This window comes from Saccopteryx bilineata, chromosome X (genome assembly GCF_036850765.1).
Source record: "Saccopteryx bilineata isolate mSacBil1 chromosome X, mSacBil1_pri_phased_curated, whole genome shotgun sequence".
Taxonomy (NCBI): Eukaryota; Metazoa; Chordata; class Mammalia; order Chiroptera; family Emballonuridae; genus Saccopteryx; species Saccopteryx bilineata.
The window spans coordinates 70,918,606-70,939,702 of record NC_089502.1 but is presented as its reverse complement, the minus strand read 5'-3'; the positions used below and the strand labels follow the sequence as shown (position 1 = coordinate 70,939,702).

The following is a 21,097-nucleotide window of genomic DNA, read 5'->3' as shown; positions in this document are numbered from 1 at the left end:
GAAGCACAGAGAGACCAAACAAGGTGAATTCAAAGAAGGCCCACACCAAGACATACTATAATAAAAATTTCAAAAGTTTTAGATAAAGAATCTTAAAAGCAGCAAGAGAAAAGGCACTATATGAAAAAAGAAAAATCTCATAAGATTTCTAGCTGATTTTTCAGCAGAAACTTTGCAGGTCAGAAAGAACAGAACAATATATGCAAAGTGAAGAAAGTTATTACTAAAAATCATCTACTCAGCAAGGTTATTATTCATAATTGAAGGATAAAGTTTCTCCAGCAAACAAAAGCCAAAAGAGTTTATCGCCACAAAATCATCACTACAAGAAATGACAAAGGAACATTTTTAAGCAGAAAAGAAACGTTCAAAGCAAAATAAGAAAATATAGCATAGAGCCAGAACAGTCAGTGTTGCAGTGGATAGAGTGGATGTGGAGGACCCAGGTTTGAAACCCCGAGGTCACCAGCTTGAGCACAGGCTCATCTGGTTTAAGCAAGGCTCACCAGCTTGAGCCCAAGGTCACTAGCTTGAGCAAGGGGTCATTGGTCTGTTGTAGCCTCCCGGTCAAGGCACATATGAGAAAGCAGTCAATGAACAACTAAGGAGCTGCAATGAAGAATTGATGCATCTCATCTCTCTTCCTTCCTGTATGTCTGTCCCTATCTGTTCCTTTCTCTGACTTTCTCTGCCTGTCTCACACACACACACACAAGAAAATATTGCATAGAAATAATTTTACCAATAAAGTCAAGCTTTTAGTGGATAAACCAATTATAAAGCTAGCATAAAGACTAAAAGACAAAAGTAGTAAAATCATGAGAATTTACAATAATAAATTAAGGGACATACATGCAGAGAAGATTTAAAATATGATGTCCAAAACATAAACATGGCAGTGAGTAAAAATATAGTGCTTTTAGAATGCATTTAAACTGAAGTATCCATCAACTTAAACTGCTATAAACATGGTTTGTTTTATACTAACCTATAAAAAACCACATGGTTATGTGTAGACATGCAATAAACCAAAGGTCATAATAGATACATAGAAAATTAAAAAGAAAGGAACCTGAACATATCTGTAAATACAGCCATCATTGCATAAGAGAGCAGGAGAAGAGAAGTACAATAAAATGGAAAATTATTGATAAAGTGTCAGTGAGTATATACCTATCAATAATTACTTAAAATGTAAATGGGCAATATGCTCCAATCAAAAGACATACAGTGGCAGAATAGATAAAAAAGGAACAAAATCTATACATGTATTGCATGCATGAGATTTCCTTCAGATCAAATGACACATACAAATGGAAAGTGAAGGAGTAGAGAAAAAAAATGTTTATACAAATGAAAAAGACAGAAAAAAATAAAGCTGGAGTAGCCATATTTATATAAGATAAAATAGACTTTTAAACAATGATGGTAATACGGGACAAAGAACTTATTTATGTAATAATAAAGGGGTCATACATCAAGAGGATATAACACTTGTAAACATATATGCACCCAACATAGGATCATATAAATTCATATAAGAAATATCAACAGACATAAAGACAGAGATTGATAGTTTCATAACAATAGCAGGAGCCATTAAAACCCCACTTAAATCAATAAATCGTTCAGACAGAAAATCAACAAGGAAACATTGGGTTTTAATAACATTAGAACAGATAAAAACAGATATTTCATAATATTCCATTCCAAAACAGCAGAATACATAATCATTTTAAATGCACATGTAACATTTTCCAGGACTGACTACATGTTAAACTACAAAACAAGTCTCAATAAATTTAACATTGAAATTATATTAAACATCTTTTTTTATCACAGCATTATAAAACTAGAAATCAATTACAAGAAAAAAAAACACCCTCAAACACATGGAGGTAAAACAACATACTACTACACAATGAATGGGTTAACACAGTAATAAAGGAGAGAATAAAAAAAAAAATCTTGAGACAAATGTAAATGAAAACACAATGACCCCAAATCTATGGTCATTACAAAGCAGTTCTATGACAGAAATTAATAACAATGTAGGCCTACCACAAGAAACAAGAAAAAAATCAAATAAACAATTTAATCTTACATGTAAAGTAACTAAAAAAAGGGAGTAACAAGTTAGAAGAAAGAAAGAAAAAATAAGAATTAAAGTGTAAATGTATGAATTTAAAATGATTTAAAAAGTCAATGAAACTTAAAGCTAATTCTTTACATAGATAAACAAAATTGATAAAACTTTAGCCAGACTCATTGGGATAAAAAGAGAAAGGGCCCAAATAAATAAAATAAAAAATGAAAAAGAAGTTGCAACTGACACTACAGAAATACAAAGGATTTTAAGAGATTAAAATAAAGATTATATGCCAACAAATTGAACAAACTAGAAGTGGATAAATTCCTAGGAACACAAAATCATCCAAGGCTGAATCATGAAGAAATAAAATATCTGAGCTGTCCAATTACTCGTAAGAGAATTGAATCAGTAATCAAAAAACTTTCAGTAAAGAAAGTCCAGGAGCAGACAGCTTCATAGATAAATTCTACCAGATATTTAAACAACATTTAATACTTATCCTTCTCAAACTATTTTTAAAAAATTAATAGGAAAAGAAAAAAATCACTTCCAAATGTATTTTACCATGCCAGTGTTACCTTGACACCAAAACCATATAAAGACACTACAAAAAAAAATTACAAACCAATATTCCTGATGAGCATGACTTGGTGGTGGCACAGTGAATAGAATGTCCACCTGGGGCTCTGAAGTTCTAGTTTCAAAACCCCAACGTCACAGGCTCACCAACTCGAACATGGGTTCACCAGCTTGAGTGCAGCATCACTGCACTGACATAATCTCAAAATCACTGGGTTGAAGCCCAAAGGTCACTGACTTGAAGCCCAAGGTCACTGGATTGAGCAGGAGGTCACTGGCTCAGCTTAAGCCCCCTGGTCAAGGCACATGTGAGAAGCAATCAATGAACAAATAAAAGTGACACAACTAGGAGGTGATGCTTCTCATCTCTTTCTCTCTTCTTGTCTCTCTCACTCTTTCTCTCACAAAAAAAGAAAAAAAGAATTAATAATGTTAAAATGTTCATACTATCCAAAGCATTCTACAGTTGTAATGCAATCCCTAGCAAAATATTAATGAAAATTTTTACAGAACCAGAAAAAATAATCCTAATTATGTTTAATATGTACTATTAATTTATTAATAAGAACCACAAAAAACAAACACATAACTAAAGCAATCCAGAGAAAAAAGAACGATTTTGGAGGTATCACACTCCTTGATTTTAAACTATATTACAAAGTTATAGTAATCAAAACAATATGATACAGGCATAAAAACAGACACATAGATCAATCGAACAGAACAGATAGCCCAGAAATTATCTCACACTTATATTATCAATTAATTCATGACAAAGAAGTCAGAAAATGCAGAAAAGGAAAGATAGTCTCTTTAAGAAATTGTATTGGCCAACCTTCCTAGACTGAGTCATGAAGAAGCAGAAAGCCTAAACAGACCAATCAGCAGGGAGGAAATAGAAAAAACTATTAAAAATCTCCCCAAAAATAAAAGTCCAGGCCCAGACGGTTATACTAGTGAATTCTATCAAACATTCAAAGAAGATTTGGTTCCTATTCTACTCAAAGTCTTCCAAAAAATTGAAGAAGAAGCAATACTTCCAAACACATTTTATGAGGCCAACATAACCCTCATACCAAAACCTGGCAAGGATGGCACAAAGAAAGAAAATTACAGACCAATATCGCTAATGAATACAGATGCTAAAATACTAAACAAAATACTGGCAAACCGAATACAACAACATATTAAAAAAATAATACATCATGATCAAGTGGGATTCATCCCAGAATCTCAAGGATGGTTCAACATACGCAAAACGGTTAACGTAATACACCATATCAACAAAACAAAGAACAAAAACCACATGATCTTATCAATAGATGCAGAAAAGGCTTTTGATAAAATACAACACAATTTTATGTTTAAGACTCTCAACAAAATGGGTATAGAAGGAAAATATCTCAACATGATAAAGGCCATATATGATAAACCATCAGCCAACATCCTATTAAACGGCATAAAACTGAGGACTTTCTACCTTAAAACAGGAACAAGACAGGGTTGTCCACTATCTCCACTCTTATTCAACGTGGTGCTAGAAGTTCTGGCCAGAGCAATCAGACAAGACAAAGAAATAAAAGGCATCCATATCGGAAAAGAAGAAGTAAAGCTATCACTTTTTGCTGATGATATGATCCTATACATCGAAAACCCGAAGGACTCCACAAAAAGATTATTAGAAACAATAAACCAATACAGTAAGGTCGCAGGATACAAAATTAACATACAAAAGTCCATAGCCTTTCTATATGCCAACAATGAAATATTAGAAAACGAACTCAAAAAAATAATCCCCTTCACGATTGCAACAAAAAAAATAAAATACCTAGGAATAAACATAACAAAGAACGTAAAGGACCTATATAATGAAAATTACAAAGCATTGTTAAGGGAAATCGAAAAAGATACAATGAGATGGAAAAATATTCCTTGTTCTTGGATAGGAAGAATAAATATAATCAAAATGGCCATATTACCCAAAGCAATATACAAATTTAATGCAATTCCCATCAAAATCCCTATGAGATTTTTTAAAGAAATGGAACAAAAAATCATCAGATTTATATGGAACTATAAAAAACCCCGAATAGCCAAAACAATCCTAAGGAAAAAGAATGAAGCTGGGGGCATTACAATACCTGACTTTAAACTATATTATAGGGCCACGATAATCAAAACAGCATGGTATTGGCAAAAAAATAGACACTCAGACCAATGGAACAGAATAGAAAGCCCAGAAATAAAACCACATATATATGGTCAGATAATCTTTGATAAAGGGGCCAACAACACACAATGGAGAAAAGAAAGCCTCTTCAACAAATGGTGTTGGGAAAACTGGAAAGCCACATGCAAAAGAATGAAACTCGACTACAGCCTGTCCCCATGTACTAAAATTAATTCAAAATGGATCAAAGACCTAAATATAAGACCTGAAACAATAAAGTACATAGAAGAAGACATAGGTACTAAAATCATGGACCTGGGTTTTAAAGAACATTTTATGAACTTGACTCCAATGGCAAGAGAAGTGAAGGCAAAAATAAATGAATGGGACTACATCAGAATTAAAAGTTTTTGCTCAGCAAGAGAAACTGATATCAAAATAAACAGACAGCCAACTATATGGGAACTGATATTTTCAAACGACAGCTCAGATAAGGGCCTAATATCCAAAATTTACAAAGAACTCATAAAACTCAACAACAAACAAACAAACAATCCCATAAAAAAATGGGAAGAGGACATGAACAGACACTTCTCCCAGGAAGAGATACAAATGGCCAACAGATATATGAAAAGATGCTCAGCTTCATTAGTTATTAGAGAAATGCAAATCAAAACTACAATGAGATACCACCTCACTCCTGTTAGATTAGCTATTATCAACAAGACGGGTAATAGCAAATGTTGGAGAGGCTGTGGAGAAAAAGGAACCCTCATCCACTGTTGGTGGGAATGTAAAGTAGTACAACCATTATGGAGGAAAGTATGGTGGTTCCTCAAAAAACTGCAAATAGAACTACCTTATGACCCAGCAATCCCTCTACTGGGTATATACCCCAAAAACTCAGAAACATTGATACGTGAAGACACATGTAGCCCCATGTTCATTGCAGCACTGTTCACAGTGGCCAAGACATGGAAACAGCCAAAAAGCCCTTCAATAGAAGACTGGATTAAGAAGATGTGGCACATATACACTATGGAATACTACTCAGCCATAAGAAATGATGACATCAGATCATTTACAGCAAAATGGTGGGATCTTGATAATATTATAAGGAGTGAAATAAGTAAATCAGAAAAAAACAAGAATTACATGATTCCATACATTGGTGGAACATAAAAATGAGACTAAGAGACATGGACAAGAGTGTGGTGGTTACCATGGGTGGGGGGGGAGGGAGGACATGGGAGGGAGGGAGGGAGAGAGTTAGGGGGAGGGGGAGGGGCACAGAGAACTAGATACAGGGTGACGGAGGACAACCTGACTTTGGGCGAGGGGTTTGCAACATAATTTGATGACAAAATAACCTAGACATGTTTTCTTTGAATATATGTACTCTGATTTATTAATGTCATCCCATTACCATTAATAAAAATTTATTAAAAAAAAAAAAAAAAAAAAAAAGAATTAAAAGGGAGAAAAAAAAAAAAAAAAAAAAAAAAAAAAAAAAAAAAAGAAATTGTATTGGCAATACTGGATAGATACATACAAAAAATAAAGTGAGAGCCCTTTTTTAATACAAAAAATGAATTCAAAATGGATTAAAGAATTAAATGTAAGACCTGAAACCAAAACAATTCCAGAATATATAAACAATGAGGGCCTTGACATTAATCTTACCAATATTTTTTTAGTATGCCCCTTCAGGCAAGGAAAACAAAAGCAAAAATAAACAAATAGATCTACATGAATTTAAAAAGCTTTAACTTAAAGAAGAAACCATCAACAAAACAAAACAAAACAAACAAACAGAAAAAGACATACTAAATGTAAGAAGATATTTGCAAGTGAAATAACTGATAATGGGTTAGTATCCAAAATATATATAAAGAACTCATGCAACTCAGCATAAAATAAAACCCACAAACAATCTAATTAAAAGATAGGAAGAGGACCTGAGCAGACACTTCTCCAAAGAAGATACACGAATGACCAACAGATATATGAAAAGATGCTCAACATCCCTAGCAGGGAAATGCAAACCAAAACCACAATGAGGAATCACCTCACACCTTTCACAATGTCTGTAAAAAAGTCAACAAGAACGAATTTTGGTGAGGATGTGGAGAAAACAGAACCCTTGTCCTCTTTTGGTGGAACTGAAAATTGATGTAACCAGTATGAAAAACAGTAGGAAGATTCTTTTAAACATTAAAATAAAACTACCAAATAATGTAACAATCCCACTTATGGGTATTTGTTCAAAGAAAATTTAAAAAAACCCACTATTTTAAATAGATATATATGTTCCTATGTTCATTGCATCATTATTTATAACAGTCAAGATAGGGAAGCAACTTTGGTGTCCATTGATAGTTGAACAGATATAGAAGATTTGATGTATATAATGGAATATGACTCAGCTATAAAAATGGAACTTTGACATTTGCAATAATATGGGTAAAACAAGAGTGTAATATACTAAGACAAATAAGTTGGACAGAGAATAAAAAGAACCATATGATTTAACTTACATGTGGAATCTAAGAAGACCAAAACAAAACAAATAAAACAAAACAGAAACTGTTCCATAGGTACAGAAAAAACAAACAAACAAACAAAACTGATGGTTGCTAGAGGGGTTGGTGCCATGGCTGAAACAACTGAGGGAGAATAAGAGGTACAAACTTCTACTTACTAAACAAATAATGGGCATGTAATGTACAGCATAAAGAAAAAGGTCAATATTATTGTAATAACTTTAGTGACAAATGCTTGCTAAACTTATTGTGGTGATCACATCATAAGGAATATAAATATTGAATAACTATGTCATACAGCTGAAACTAAAGTAAAGCTGTATATCAACTATACTTCAATTTTAGAAAAAAGAAACCATTTTGGCTACCCCTGAACCAAAGATACTGTCTGCTTATCTACTTGCTTTTGTATGATGTCAGAGAAAACCATGTAGAATAATCCTGAAGACTTCATAGATCAGGTTAGGGTGGACTAGGACATTGCCTAGAGCCATTTGAGGTATACATACATATGGGTGAAAATCAGAAGAGTAGTATTGGTAGTTGGCTCTAAGAAACAGATATCAGACTCCAATCAAATGAGGCAAGCAAGAGTCAAGAAATAAAAACTCTAGGAACAATTTCTCATGGGATCCAAAACCCAACAAAAACAATAAAATTTCAGATGGTAGGTGCTAACAGTGCATACTAAGTAGGCCAGAGATGCAGGTTGTAAAAGAACTCACAAAAAGTGGAAATAAAGTAGAAGTTATTATTTTCCAAGGGAAGAAAGAGCTAGGCACCAAAAGAATAGTACTGGACCCGAGTGAGGTGGAGGGTTTACTTTTATTGATTTTTTTAAGGGCAGACAGTATGGTTATTGTTGCAAAATGACTTTACTTGGGGAGGAATTGTTTGTTTCTTCAGTTGGCCAGCCTTAGTAGGTCATTAAAATTATATTGAGCAATGGCAGTTGTCCTGCAAGCAGGAGGTGGTTTGACCATTGTGTTCTTCTGTACACAGCGTGTGATTAGTACTCCTCTGTGTCTGTAAAACGAGATCAAGCCAAAGTCAGGAAATTTGGTTAGAGGTGAGGGATGGGCCTTTGGCTTTCTGTCCTTCCCATGCAGACGGTTTATTAATTTACTAGGGCTGCCACAACAAAATACCCGATACTGAACAGCTTGAACATCAGAAATGTATTTTTTCACAGTTCTAGGTGCTAGAATTCCATGATAAAGTTATTAACAGATTTTTTTTCTTAGGAGGTCTATCTTTTTGGCTTGCAGATGGCTGCCTTCTCACTGTGGCCTCTCAACTCTCATGGTATTTTCTGTGTGTGTGTACATCTCTGGTATATCTCTGTGTGTACTAATTTCCTCTTCTCATAAGAACACCAATCAGACTGGATTAGGGCTCACTCTCGTGGCCTTATTTTAACTAAATTGCCTATTTCTATATCCAAATATAGTCCCATTCTGATACTGAGGATTAATGCTTTAACATATAAATTTATGGGACACAACTCAGCCTGTTATGTGACACGCTTTCCATTAGGCTGTCTGGTTGTGAGACCATGTGATTTTTTTGAAGACCCTAGAATGAGGATGATTCTACCTTAAGGAAATCTGTGTTCAAATAAGAACAGAAACTCTAGTGATAGATAGTAGACAGCCAATTCAGGACTCTGAAGTCAGGCTGAGGATCTGTGACTTAGATTCATTTTCTTCTCACTTACAGAGACATCTCAGGGTGCAAGAGCCAGAGGGTGAGGGGCTGGGATATGAGCAGGACCAGCACTGTTGTTCTCTACCAGATTCATGGTCTTGCTGTATATAAACTTCCCTTTTTATTTTTAACAGTCTTAACCACAATCACGTTAACATATTACCCTCTCAAAATGGTTGGAAATACATTGCTTTTGAAGAATATTCTTAAAGTGAGCAATGGCTTCCCACACCACTTCATGGTTTACGTTCCGTTCACTTTAGTGAATTTATGGGTCATGATAAACTGGTCTAGCAAATGTGTGAATGCTGGAGATGATATAAGATTTGCAGAAGGATATCTGTTTGCAGTGTGAAAACAGGCATCAAATATGGTTCCATCCTGCCCACAATTTTCACTGCCTTCTGCATATGCTAAGGGTTTGCATTTGCAAAACTTTTCCACATAAGATCTTTCAATGAATCTTCACAGCACCCTATAAGAGAAGTATCACTGTCCCTGTCTTGCATATGAGAACTCTGAGACCAAGAAAGCTTAATTAACTGTCCAAGGCCACATAACTAAACAGTGATAAATGCTAAGACTTGATATTCAGGTTCTTTCATCCTCCCTGCATTTTTTTCAGTTATTGTGCCACACAGATTCTTGTTATGAAGAAGTGGGAGGAAGAGAAAATAATCATTGTTGAGATGAGGATATAGAAGTCCTATAGTTTTGTCTGCACGTGGAAGAAACACAATGATTTTTTTTAAGAAAGAGGAGGGGAGACAGTGAAACAGACTTCCACATCCAGGATCCACCCAGCAATCCCCATCTGGGGCTGATGCTGAATTCAACCCAGCTCTCCTCAGTACCCAGGGCCGACACTCAAACCAATCAAGCCACTGGCTGCTGGAGGGAAAGAGGGGGAGAAGGGGGAAGAGGAAGGGGAGCGAAGCAGATGGTTGCTTGTCTTGTGTGCCTTGACTGGGGATTGAATTCAGGACATCCATACACCAGGCCAACACTCTATCCACTGAGCAAACTGGCCAGGATCAAGAAATACAGAGTTTAAATTTAACTTTAACCCTGGTTTCCTCTCACAAAATACAAGAAAAGGAAATCTAGCCACATGTCTTTTTAGAACTCATTTGCCAAAACAAGGTCTTTTAAATTCAGTGAAACAATAATGTTTAATTAAAAAATAAGAATGAAAATTTAGACTGGGACCTACTACATATGACTTTGAGATTGGGTCAGGCCAGCAACATTTTGGACAAGGCCCTTTACCTCCCTGAGTCTTATTGTTCTCATTTTCCAAGTACAAACAATCCAGAAAAGACTTCAGAAATCACTAAAATCAGTATTTTCCTATGTCTTTCCATGTTTAATGTCAAACACTCCAAAGCCCATGCATTGATGGAGAAGATTGGGCTGAAGGTATAGATTGAGTAGAGGAGAATATATAGCAGGAGACAGGGAGAAGGATGAAAACATAAGGCAGGGTTTCAAATGCTCCACATGCCCATAATTTAGGTGTTCCAATCCTCTGTGCCATTTTTTTTCCATGGGAACTAAGTTACTTATTATAACTGTTCCTTCAGAACCCAGGTTTGGAGCTGGAGCAAAGTTACTTCTTCACTGCACCTTTCATACCTAACTCAGCTTGTCTTTTTATTGTGTGTGTGTGTGTGTGTGTGTGTGTGTGTGTGTGTATGTGTGTGTATGCTGTGTTTTCAGGGGATTGGCTGCCGTTACCTGGACCTGGGGCACTGGGTCTACAGGAAATCGGACCCGCATCCTGGAGCAACCCTGTTCTGATAACCTCCTTGTTACATGCAACCAGCTCATCATCTTCCGCACAGAGGTAGTTGACACCGGCTACTTCACGTGTAGCTACAAGGATGTTGCTGACATCGAGGGTCCAAATGACAAGGCCAGTGTGTACGTGTATGTCAAAGGTAAGTGAGTGAATGCCTCTTTTTAGTTTATTTATTTTTTTTAATTTTGAAATGAAAGTTAATGGGGTGATATTGATCAATAAAAGTACATAGGTTTCAGGTAAACATCTGTATACTATTGGAACTGTTGATTGTATTGTGTGCCATCACCCAAAATCAAAACATCTTTTGTCAGCATATATTTGTCCCTCTTATTTCCCTCATCCCAACCCCCTCGCCCAGGTAACCATTTTACTTCTTTCTCTGTCCGTGTGTCTCAGTTTAATATCCCAATTATGTAAAAAATCACATACTTCTTAGCCTTTTCTGAATTACTTATTTCACTTAGTATAATGTTCTGAGGTCCATCCATGCTGTCATAAATGGCAATATGTCATCATTTCTTATGGCTGAGTAGTATTCTATTGTATATATGTACACATCTTCTTTATCCAATCCACCATTGAGGGACACTTTGGTTTTGTCCATGTCTTGGACACTGTGAATAATGCTGGGGTAAACATGGGTTTGTATGCATATGTCCTTGTATACAAACATTTTTGAGTTGTTCTTAGGTAGATACCCAGTAAAGGGATTTCTGGGTCATACGGTAGTTCTATTCTTAATTTTTTGAGGGAACACAATACTTTCTTCCATAATGGCTATACCAGCTTACATTCCCACCAGCATTGAATGAAGGTTCATTTTTCTCTACAGCCTCTCCAACACTTGTTATTACCTATCTTGTTGATAATAGCCAATCTAACAGGTGTGAGGTGGTATCTCATTTTAGTTTTGATTTGCATTTCTCTAATAGCTAGTGAAGATGAGCATCTTTTCATATATCTGTTGGCCATTTGTATATCTTATTGGGAGATGTGTCTGTTTATGTCCTCTCCCCACTTTTTAACTGGATCACTTGCTTGTTTGTACTTGAGCTTTGTGAGTTCTTTAGTTTTTTTTAAATATTAACCCCTTATCAAAGCTGTTGTTTGAAAATATCATCTCCCATTTTGTTGGCTGTTTGTTTTGTTGTCACTTTCTTTTGCTGTGCAGAAGCCTTTTAGTTTGATAGTTTAGTCCCATTCATTTATTTTTGCCTTGCTTTTGGGTCAAATTAATAAATTATTCTCCATGGCCAAGGTTCATGAGTTTAGTACCTATGTTTTCCTCTATGTAATTTATTGTTTCAGATCTTATGTTTAGGTCTCTGATCCATTTTGAATTGATTTTTGTTCAGGGGAACAAACTGTAGTCAAGTTTCATTCTTTTGCATGTGGCTTTCCAATTTTCCCAGCACTATTTATTGAAGAGGCTTTCTTTTCTCTGTTGAGTATATTTGGCTCCTTTGTCAAAGATAATTTGTTCATATATATGTGGTTTTATTATTGGGTTCTCAATTATATTCCATTGTTCTGTGTGTCTATTTTTCTGCTAATACCATGCTCTTTTGATTATTGTGGCTCTGTAGTATAATTTGAAATCAGGTGTTGTAATACCTCCAGCTTTGTTCTTTTTTTTCAGTGGTGCTTTGGCTATTCGAGGTTTTTTAGAGTTCTATAAAAACCTTGTGATTTTTTTGTTCCATTTCTTTAAAAATAATATTGGAATTTTGATGGGAATGGCATTAAATTGGTATATTGCTTTGGGTAATATGGCCATTTTAACTATGTTGATTCTTCCAATCCATGAATATGGATTATTTTTTTCCATTTTATTGTGTCTTTTTCAATTTCCTTTAATAATGCTTTGTAGTTTTCAGTATATAGATCCTTTACATTCTTCGTTAAGTTTATCCCCAGGTATTATTTTTCTGTTGCAACTGTAAAATTGATTATTGGATTTAGTATTCTCGACTGGTAATTTCTTTCTTTCAGTACTTTGAAAGTTTGTGTCCACTCTGTTCTGGCTTGTAGATTCTCTCTTGAGAAGACTGATGATAAACTAATGGACCTTCCTTTATATGTTAAGTTCTTCTTTTCCCTAGATGCCTTGAGGATTCTTTTTTTGTCACTGATTTTTGACATTTTTATTACAGTATGCCTTGGAGAAGGTCTGTTTGGGTTGAGGGAACTAGGTGTTCTGTTTGCTTCTTAGATTCAAGGATCTATGGTAACTTTTTGCATAGGCTTGGAAAGTTCTCATCAATTATTTGTTTGAATAAGTTCTCTGTTCCCTCTTTTCTTCTTCTGAAATACCCAGTATTCTTATATTGTTCTTTCTGATGGAGTCAGAAAACTCTCACAGAGCATTTTCATATATTTTTTTTAATTCTTGAATCTCTCTCTTTTACCTTCTGTATTGTCTCTAGTTGCCTGTCTTCAACATCACTGATTCTCTCCTCTGTCTGGTCTGTTCTATTAGCTAAATTTTCTACCTCATTTTTCAGTTCCTGTATTTAGTTCTTCATCTCTGTTTTTAAAGTTTCAGTCTCCTTTTGAAGTATTTGTTTTGTTTTCTGAGCTCATTAAGTTGCCTATCAGTGTTTTCTCACATCTTGCTGAGTATTTTCAGAACTTCAATTTTGAATTCTCTATCATTTAACTCCAAAGTTTCCATGTGATTGAGATTGCTTTCTGGAGATTTTTTGTTTATTTCTGAACTGTTTGTCTTTTGTGGGTAGTCATGGTATTCCTTTTTTTCTGCCTGAAAGACATTTGAAAGTGGTATTGTTAAGAAATCAAGCAAAAAATGTACTAACAAAAATTAAGATAAAAATAAATTTAAAAATTAAATTAAAATTAAAAATTAAAGAGGAAAAGCATAAAAGACAAAAACCAAAAAAAGAACTATCAGAAACTAGTAAAACAACAACAGAAACTAAAGAACAAATTAGAATAAAACAATTCCAATATTTTTTTCCAGTAGGTGGCACTGGATTATAAGTTTTAACTCTGTAAAACCCCAGACTGAACTCTGCTGAGAAGCTGCTGTCACAAAGGTGGTGGTCGGGCTGCAGTCACTATGATGGGTGGGATTTGTGAGGGCTTTATAGCTTTGACAATGGCTATATCAGGTATCCAGGTGCTCCTGCCTGCATCCCAATAGAGCAGGGGAGCAGACACAGAGCACTTCTATTCTTCAGCTGCGAGGTATGTAGCTGTCACTCTCTATACCCGAGGAAAGGGAGGTGCTATTTGGCAGCCTGAGTGGCTGTACTTTGTATTTTTGTGTCTCTGTCCAAGTGCAGGCTGCAGGCAGACTGTGGGAATACTAGTGATGACCTCATGTTCTGCTGCTTTAGTTCAGTATTACACCAAATACCCCCAATCTCTCCACTCCTCCCACCAGAAGAAGACAGAGTCACTCTATGTCTTTTCTCTCTCCAGAGCCTGACTGCAAGTACATTTTATCTCCCCCTCCTACCTTTCCCACCTTTAGTCTATTGGGCATGTGCATCTTTCAGGCAAGCCTTCAGGCCCAGCTGGGGTTCCTTCACTTAGTTATAGCTTTTCAATTTGTTGAAATTTCAAGGGACGCGATCAAAGGTATCTCTCATGCTGCCATTATTCTGACATCATCTGGAAGACTAAGTGCCTTCTATTTTGTGAGTAAAAGATTTTGAATTTATTTTTGATGTCTAGATACAGAAAGCCTTAGTAAGCTTAAAATAAGTTGGAAAACTTTTCTGAGGTCAGTAGAGCAAGACACATCTTGTAAAGTTTGTTAATCATATCCAATTGTACCTTCATACCCATATGCTTTACAAAGGTCAAGTTTTTGATCTTTGATCCCGTGAGACAAGAAAATAATATGATTAGTTCCCTATTCAAATAGTCAGTGGTATGTGAAGGAAAGGGGCTATGAAGAGGCAGAAGCCTCTAACAAGCTACAGGCAAACTTGATTTAACCTCCCTCTACCTCCAGATGATCAGGAAGGCTCTTATCACTTTAATCTCTTTTCCAGAACTTTTGTTGCTTGGGGCTATGGCACTGGGACAGGATGATTGCTTTCTCTGGATTATAATTTCCTCTTTGAGAGCACAATGGATGCTTTTCAGAAGCCTGTTTTCTTTTCTCCTCTTACATGACCATTGTCTCCCTGATCCATCTCTTCACTTTATTGTACATTAACTGGCATCCAAAATTCCATAAAGCAGCAAGCTTGATCCTGAAGAAGACAGAAATCACAACCCATAGTCTTCCTGGGCTTCCAAAGGCACAGGTTAAGCCAGTCTAAGGGACAATAGCAAGAAGGATTAAGATGAGGTAAAAACAATTTTAATCTAAGAGATGTGGATTCTAGTCCTGACTCTGTTGCTTTTTAACACAAATCACTAATTTGTCTGATTCTCAGTCTCCTCATCAATAAAATGAAAGTTTTCCATGAGGATTAGAAATGATGTGTATAAAACCTTTAATGTAATACCTAACAGTTAGTAGGCATTGTATAAAATATATATGAAAACACTTTATAAACTATATGTTGTTGTGCAAAAGAAAAGGTAAGGTATTATCAATATGTTATGCCTGATGGAACAACCTCTGCTGCTGTATGATGAATCCCAAGGGAGGAGGGAGGTGAAAATGGAGAAAAGGCAATGGTACAATAAGTAAATATCATCACCCAGCTAAGTTTAAGGGTCAGGGTATATACCAGCCTGCCAGGAGACCAGAATATTGACAAGGGGATAGGCTGAGAGAGAAATGATGGGATAAAAATTAAGAGTCCCTGAAATGCCAGAATAAGGCCTAAGTCTGCCATTGCCAACTCTTAATCTGCCCTTCAAACAGGGATAAAAATTAAAGTCTTGTTGGCCTGAGCTTCTCATTCAGATTTGGAATGGACTATGAAGATCCTAAGATTTTGTTCAGATCATAAAGCTGAAGACTCTTTTTAGAAACATTGATATCCCTGAACTTCCTTTTTGGTGGTAGGACTTAGGGAGAAAAGTTTAGGTCCCCATTCTCCCAACTCTCACCCTCTAGACATCATGCTGCTGATGCAATAGGAGACACTATGAGAATAGTAAGCTGTGGTATATGTAAGACCCTTCCAGTTCTGGCTTGCATTCTGAGAGCTGTCATCTTAAAATAAATAATTGCTAGAAGTGAAGCTTTGGGATCTGAAATTTTAAATAGTTTTTAAAAACTTAAGTGTAGTTGGTACACCATATAATATGGGTTATATTAGTTTTAAATGCACAATATATTGATTTGAAATTTGTATACCTTAAAATGTGATCACCTCACTGCAGGGAATGGCCTATCTCATCTTGGACCTCCTATAACTTAGATTAAGAAACTTTAGTTAAAAACCCTGAGTGTGAATGGTGATGTGAATGTAAACCCCTGCTGCAAACACAGGGAAATAAGTTTCTTGGATGCACACACTTAGAAACTTTGTGAATGAGTGACCTTTATGCAAACACAAAAGAATGAAAGTGAGCAGGCTTTAGAAAATTAGCCTAGAGGTTTATAGATTGCCCTTCCCTTTGTGCTTCTTAATTAGCAAAAGAAAAATAAAGTACTGAGCAAAACTACCCTTTTTGCATATCAACAAGAAGTACATTAGTCATTCTTTCTCCTTTTCAACCCTATCTTTCTCCCCTGCAATCCTATTACCTTTGTTCTGCTTCTGATCAATAAAAACTCTGGGAGAAGGAGACTCAGGAGGTTAGTCTCTCTTGACTGCCTCTCCCTTTTCTCTTGACAACACTTTGTATCTTGGGTATTTTTTCCATGTGACATTGGTAGTTCCCAGTGGGCTGGAGGAGTATACTCCACTAATTTTATTAATCATTTTTCAGTCTACAAAATTATCATAGTATTATTGACTATGTTCCCTTTCCTTTTTCTTTTCCACCTCCCTACCTACTACTTTCTAGTAACCATCCCTATGGTGTATTGCTATGAGTCTGTTTTTGTTTAGTTTAGTTTTGTTTAATCTCTAGATTTTGCATATAAGAGGAATAGTATTTATCTTTCTCTACCTGACTTTTTTTATTTAGCATAATACCTTCTAGGTCCATCCATGTTGTTGCACATAGCAAGATTTTATTCTTTTTTATTGCTGCATTCTATTTCATTATATATTACATCATCTTTATCCATTCTTCTATCAATGGACACCAAGGATGTTTCCATATCTTGGTTATTGTAAATAATGCTGCAATGAACATAGGGGTGCATATAACTTTTCAAATTAGTGGGGATTTTTTAATCTAACAAGGAAAAGTAGAATTACTGGATTATATGATATATCCATTTTTAGCTTTTTTTTTTTTTTTTTTTTTTTTCATTTTTCTGAAGCTGGAAACAGGGAGAGACAGTCAGACAGACTCCCGCATGCACCCGACCGGGATCCACCTGGCACGCCCACCGGGGGCGACGCTCTGCCCACCAGGGGGCGATGCTCTGCCCATCCTGGGCATCGCCATTTTGCAACCAGAGCCACTCTAGCGCCTGGGGCATAGGCCACAGAGCCATCCCAAGCGCCTGGGCCATCTTTGCTCCAATGGAGCCTTGGCTGCGGGAGGGGAAGAGAGAGACAGAGAGGGAAAGTGCGGCGGAGGGGTGGAGAAGCAAATGGGCGCTTCTCCTGTGTGCCCTGGCCGGGAATCGAACCCGGGTCCTCCGCACGCTAGGCCAACGCTCTACCGCTGAGCCAACCGGCCAGGGCTTCCATTTTTAGCTTTTACAGGAATCTTCATACTGTTTTTTATATGGGCTGCACCAGTTTGAAGTCCCACCAACAGTGTACAAGTGTTCCATTTTCTCCACATTCTCACCAACACATGTTATTTGTTGAGTTTTTGATAATTGCTATTCTGACTGGTGTGATGTGATATTTCATTGTGGTTTTGATTTACATATCCCTGATAATTAATGATGTTGAGAATCTTTTGTTCTTTTTTTGTATTTTTCTGAAGTTGGAAACGGAGAGACAGTCAGACAGACTCCCGCATGCGCCCAACCGGGATCCACCCAGCATGCCCACCAGGAGGTGATGCTCTGCCCATCTGGCGCATTGCTCTGTTGCAACCAGAGCCATTCTAGTGCCTGAGGCAGAGGCCATGGAGCCATCCTCAGCGCCTGGGCCAACTTTTGCTCCAATGGAGCCTTAGCTGCGGGAGGGGAAGAGAGAGACAGAGAGGAAGGAGAGGGGGAGGGGTGGAGAAGCAGATGGGTGCTTCTTCTGTGTGCCCTGGCCAGGAATCAAACCCAGGACTCCTGCAAACCTGGACGACGCTCTACCACTGACCCAACCCTCCAGGGCCTCAGCATTTTTTAATATGTTTGTTGGCCATCTGTATCTTTTCTTTGAAGAAATGTTTTTTCATGTCCTCGGACCATTTTTTATTGCATTTTTTGTTGTTCTGCTTTATGAGTTTTTAATATTTCAGATATCACCCCTTATTGAATATATCATTTCTGAATATATTCTCCTATTTTTTAAGTTGTCTCTCTTTGTTTTGTTGAAAGTTTCCTTCACTGTGAAGAAGCTTTTTAGTTTGATAAAGTTTTGATTTGTTTTTGTTTCCCTTGTTCAAGGTGATATATCCAAATGATACTACTTAGAATGATGTCAAATTGTCTACTTCCTAAGGTTTCTTCTGGAAGTGTTATAGTTTCAGATCTTACATTTAAGTATCTAATTCATTTTGATTTTATTTATTTTTTAATGTGTTGTAAGAGAGTGGTCCAATTTTATTTTATTTTATTTTGTTTTATTTTATTTTTTTACAGAGACAGAGAGTGAGTCAGAGAGAGGGATAGACAGGGACAGACAGAAAGGAACGGAAAGAGATGAGAAGCATCAATCATTAGTTTTTTATTGTGCGTTGCAACACCTTAGTTGTTCATTGACTGCCCTTTCACATGTGCCTTGACTGGGGGCCTTCAGCAGACTGAATAACCCCTTGCTGGAGCCAGCGACCTTGGGCTCAAGCTGGTGCGATTTTGCTCAAACCAGATAAGCCTGTGCTCAAGCTGGCGACCTTGGGGTCTTGAACCTGGGTCCTCTGCATCCCAGTTTGACGCTCTATCCACTGCGCCACCGCCTGGTCAGGCCAATTTTATTTTTTACATCTATCTGTCCAGTTTTCCCAACACCACTTGTTGAAGAGACTGTTGTTAGTTTATTGTATATTCTTACTTTCCTTGTTATAGATTTGTTGACCATATAAGCAAGGGTTTATTTCTGAGCTCTCTATTCTGTTCCATTGGTTTATGTGTCTGTTTTTGTGTCAGTATTTTACTGTTTTGATTAATATAACTTTCAGTATAACTTGAGATAAAAAAGTGTGATACCTCCAAATGTTTTCTTCTTTATAAATATTGCTTTCACTATCTGGGTCTTTTGTAGTTCTATATATTTGAAAAAATATATACATATTTTTAAAAATAAGATTATTTTTAATAGTTCCAAGAAAAATGACATTGACATTTTGATAGGAATTGCATTGGATCTATAAATTGCCTTTGGTAGTATGATCATTTAAATCATATTAATCCTTCAAATTCATGAGCATGGTATATCTTTCCACTTATTTCCATCCTCTTCAATTTATTTATTTTTAAATATTGACTTATTGGGGTGACATTGGTTAATAAAATGATATAGGTTTCTGGCATACAATTCTATAATACATCATCTGTATATTGTATTGTGTGTTCAACATCCAAAGTAAATCTCCTTCAAGTTCTTTCTTTAATGTGTTATAGTTTTCAGGGTACAGGACTTTCACCTCTTTCATTAAATTTATTTCTAGGTATTTTATTATTTTTTTATACAATTTGAATCAGATTGTTTTCTTAATTACTTCTTCTGGTTTTTATTAGCACATATGAATATAACAGATCACTATATATTAATTTTATATCATTTATTGAATTATTAATTTTATTACTTTTTAGGTGGATTCTTTAAAGCTATCTTATATAGTATCATGCATATAGTGACAATTTTGCTTATTTCTTTCCAGTTTGGATGCCTTTATTTTTTTTTCTTGTCTAATTGCTGTGGCTAGAACGCTCAGTAATATACTGAGTAATAGTGGTAAGCATCATCATCTTGCTCCTGATGTTAGGAAAAAAACTTTCAGGTTTATAGCAGTAAATGTGATGTTAGCTGTAAGCTTGTTATATATATCCTATGTCATGGTGAGGTAAATTCCTTTTACAACCACTTTTTTTTTTTTTTAGTGTAAATGGATGTTGAAATTTGTCAAATGTGTCTTCTGCATTTATTGAAATAATTTTATTTTTGTTAGAGAGAAGGACAGATAGGGACAGACAGACAGGAAGGGAGAGAGATGAGAAACATCAATTCTTCATTGCAGTTCCTTAGTTGTTCATTGATTGATTTCTCATATGTGCCTTGACGGGGGGGGGGGTGCTACAGCAGACTGGCCACTTGCTCAAGCCAGCGACCTTGGGTTCAAGCTGGTGAGCCTTGCTCAAACTCAATGAGCCCACACTCAAGCTGGAAACCTTGGGGTCTCAAACCTGGGTCCTCTGCGTCCCATTCCGATGCTCTATCCACTACGCCACCATCTGATAAAGCATAAAGATATAGTTTTTGTTCTTCATTTTGTCAACATGATTAATAACAGTAATTGTTTTTCAGATGTTGAAACATTCATCTCATGCACCCCTGATATAAATTCCACTTGATTATGATATATAATTATTTTAATGTACTGTTGAATTCAGTTTGCTAGTATTTTAATCATAATTATGGCATCCATTTTCATCAGGAATATTGGCCTGTAAGTCTCTCTTTTTTTTTCTTTTAATAGTGTTTATGTTAGATTTTGGTATCAGTGTAATTCTGCTCTTATAGAATGTGAAAACATTTTCGCCTCCTCTAACTTTATTCTTTTTTTCTAAGATTGTTGTTGCTATTATGGGTCTTTTGTGGATCCATATAAAATTTTGGAACATTTGTTCTAGTTCTGTCAAATATGCCATTGTTATGTTGATAGGAATTGTGTTGAATTTATAGATTGTTTTGGATAGTATTGACATTGTAATGATGTTAATTCTTCCCATCCATAAATACAATATATGCTTTCACTTGTTTGTATATTTTTTAATTTCTTTATTTAATGTCCTATAATTTACTTACTACAAGTCTTTTACA

At 35.9% G+C, this 21,097-nt stretch overlaps 1 protein-coding gene across 4 annotated transcripts in view; it reads left to right on the top strand.

The window, feature by feature from the left end:
• The window catches only part of LOC136316702 (vascular endothelial growth factor receptor kdr-like), a 277,304-nt gene that overhangs the window by 55,546 nt on the left and 200,661 nt on the right, over window positions 1-21,097 (top strand). For all 4 annotated transcript variants that reach the window (XM_066248756.1, XM_066248754.1, XM_066248755.1 and 1 more), the window contains exon 3: window positions 10,811-11,031. In XM_066248756.1, the coding sequence (XP_066104853.1) occupies window positions 10,811-11,031 (221 nt within the window). The remainder of the gene's footprint in view (window positions 1-10,810; window positions 11,032-21,097) is intronic.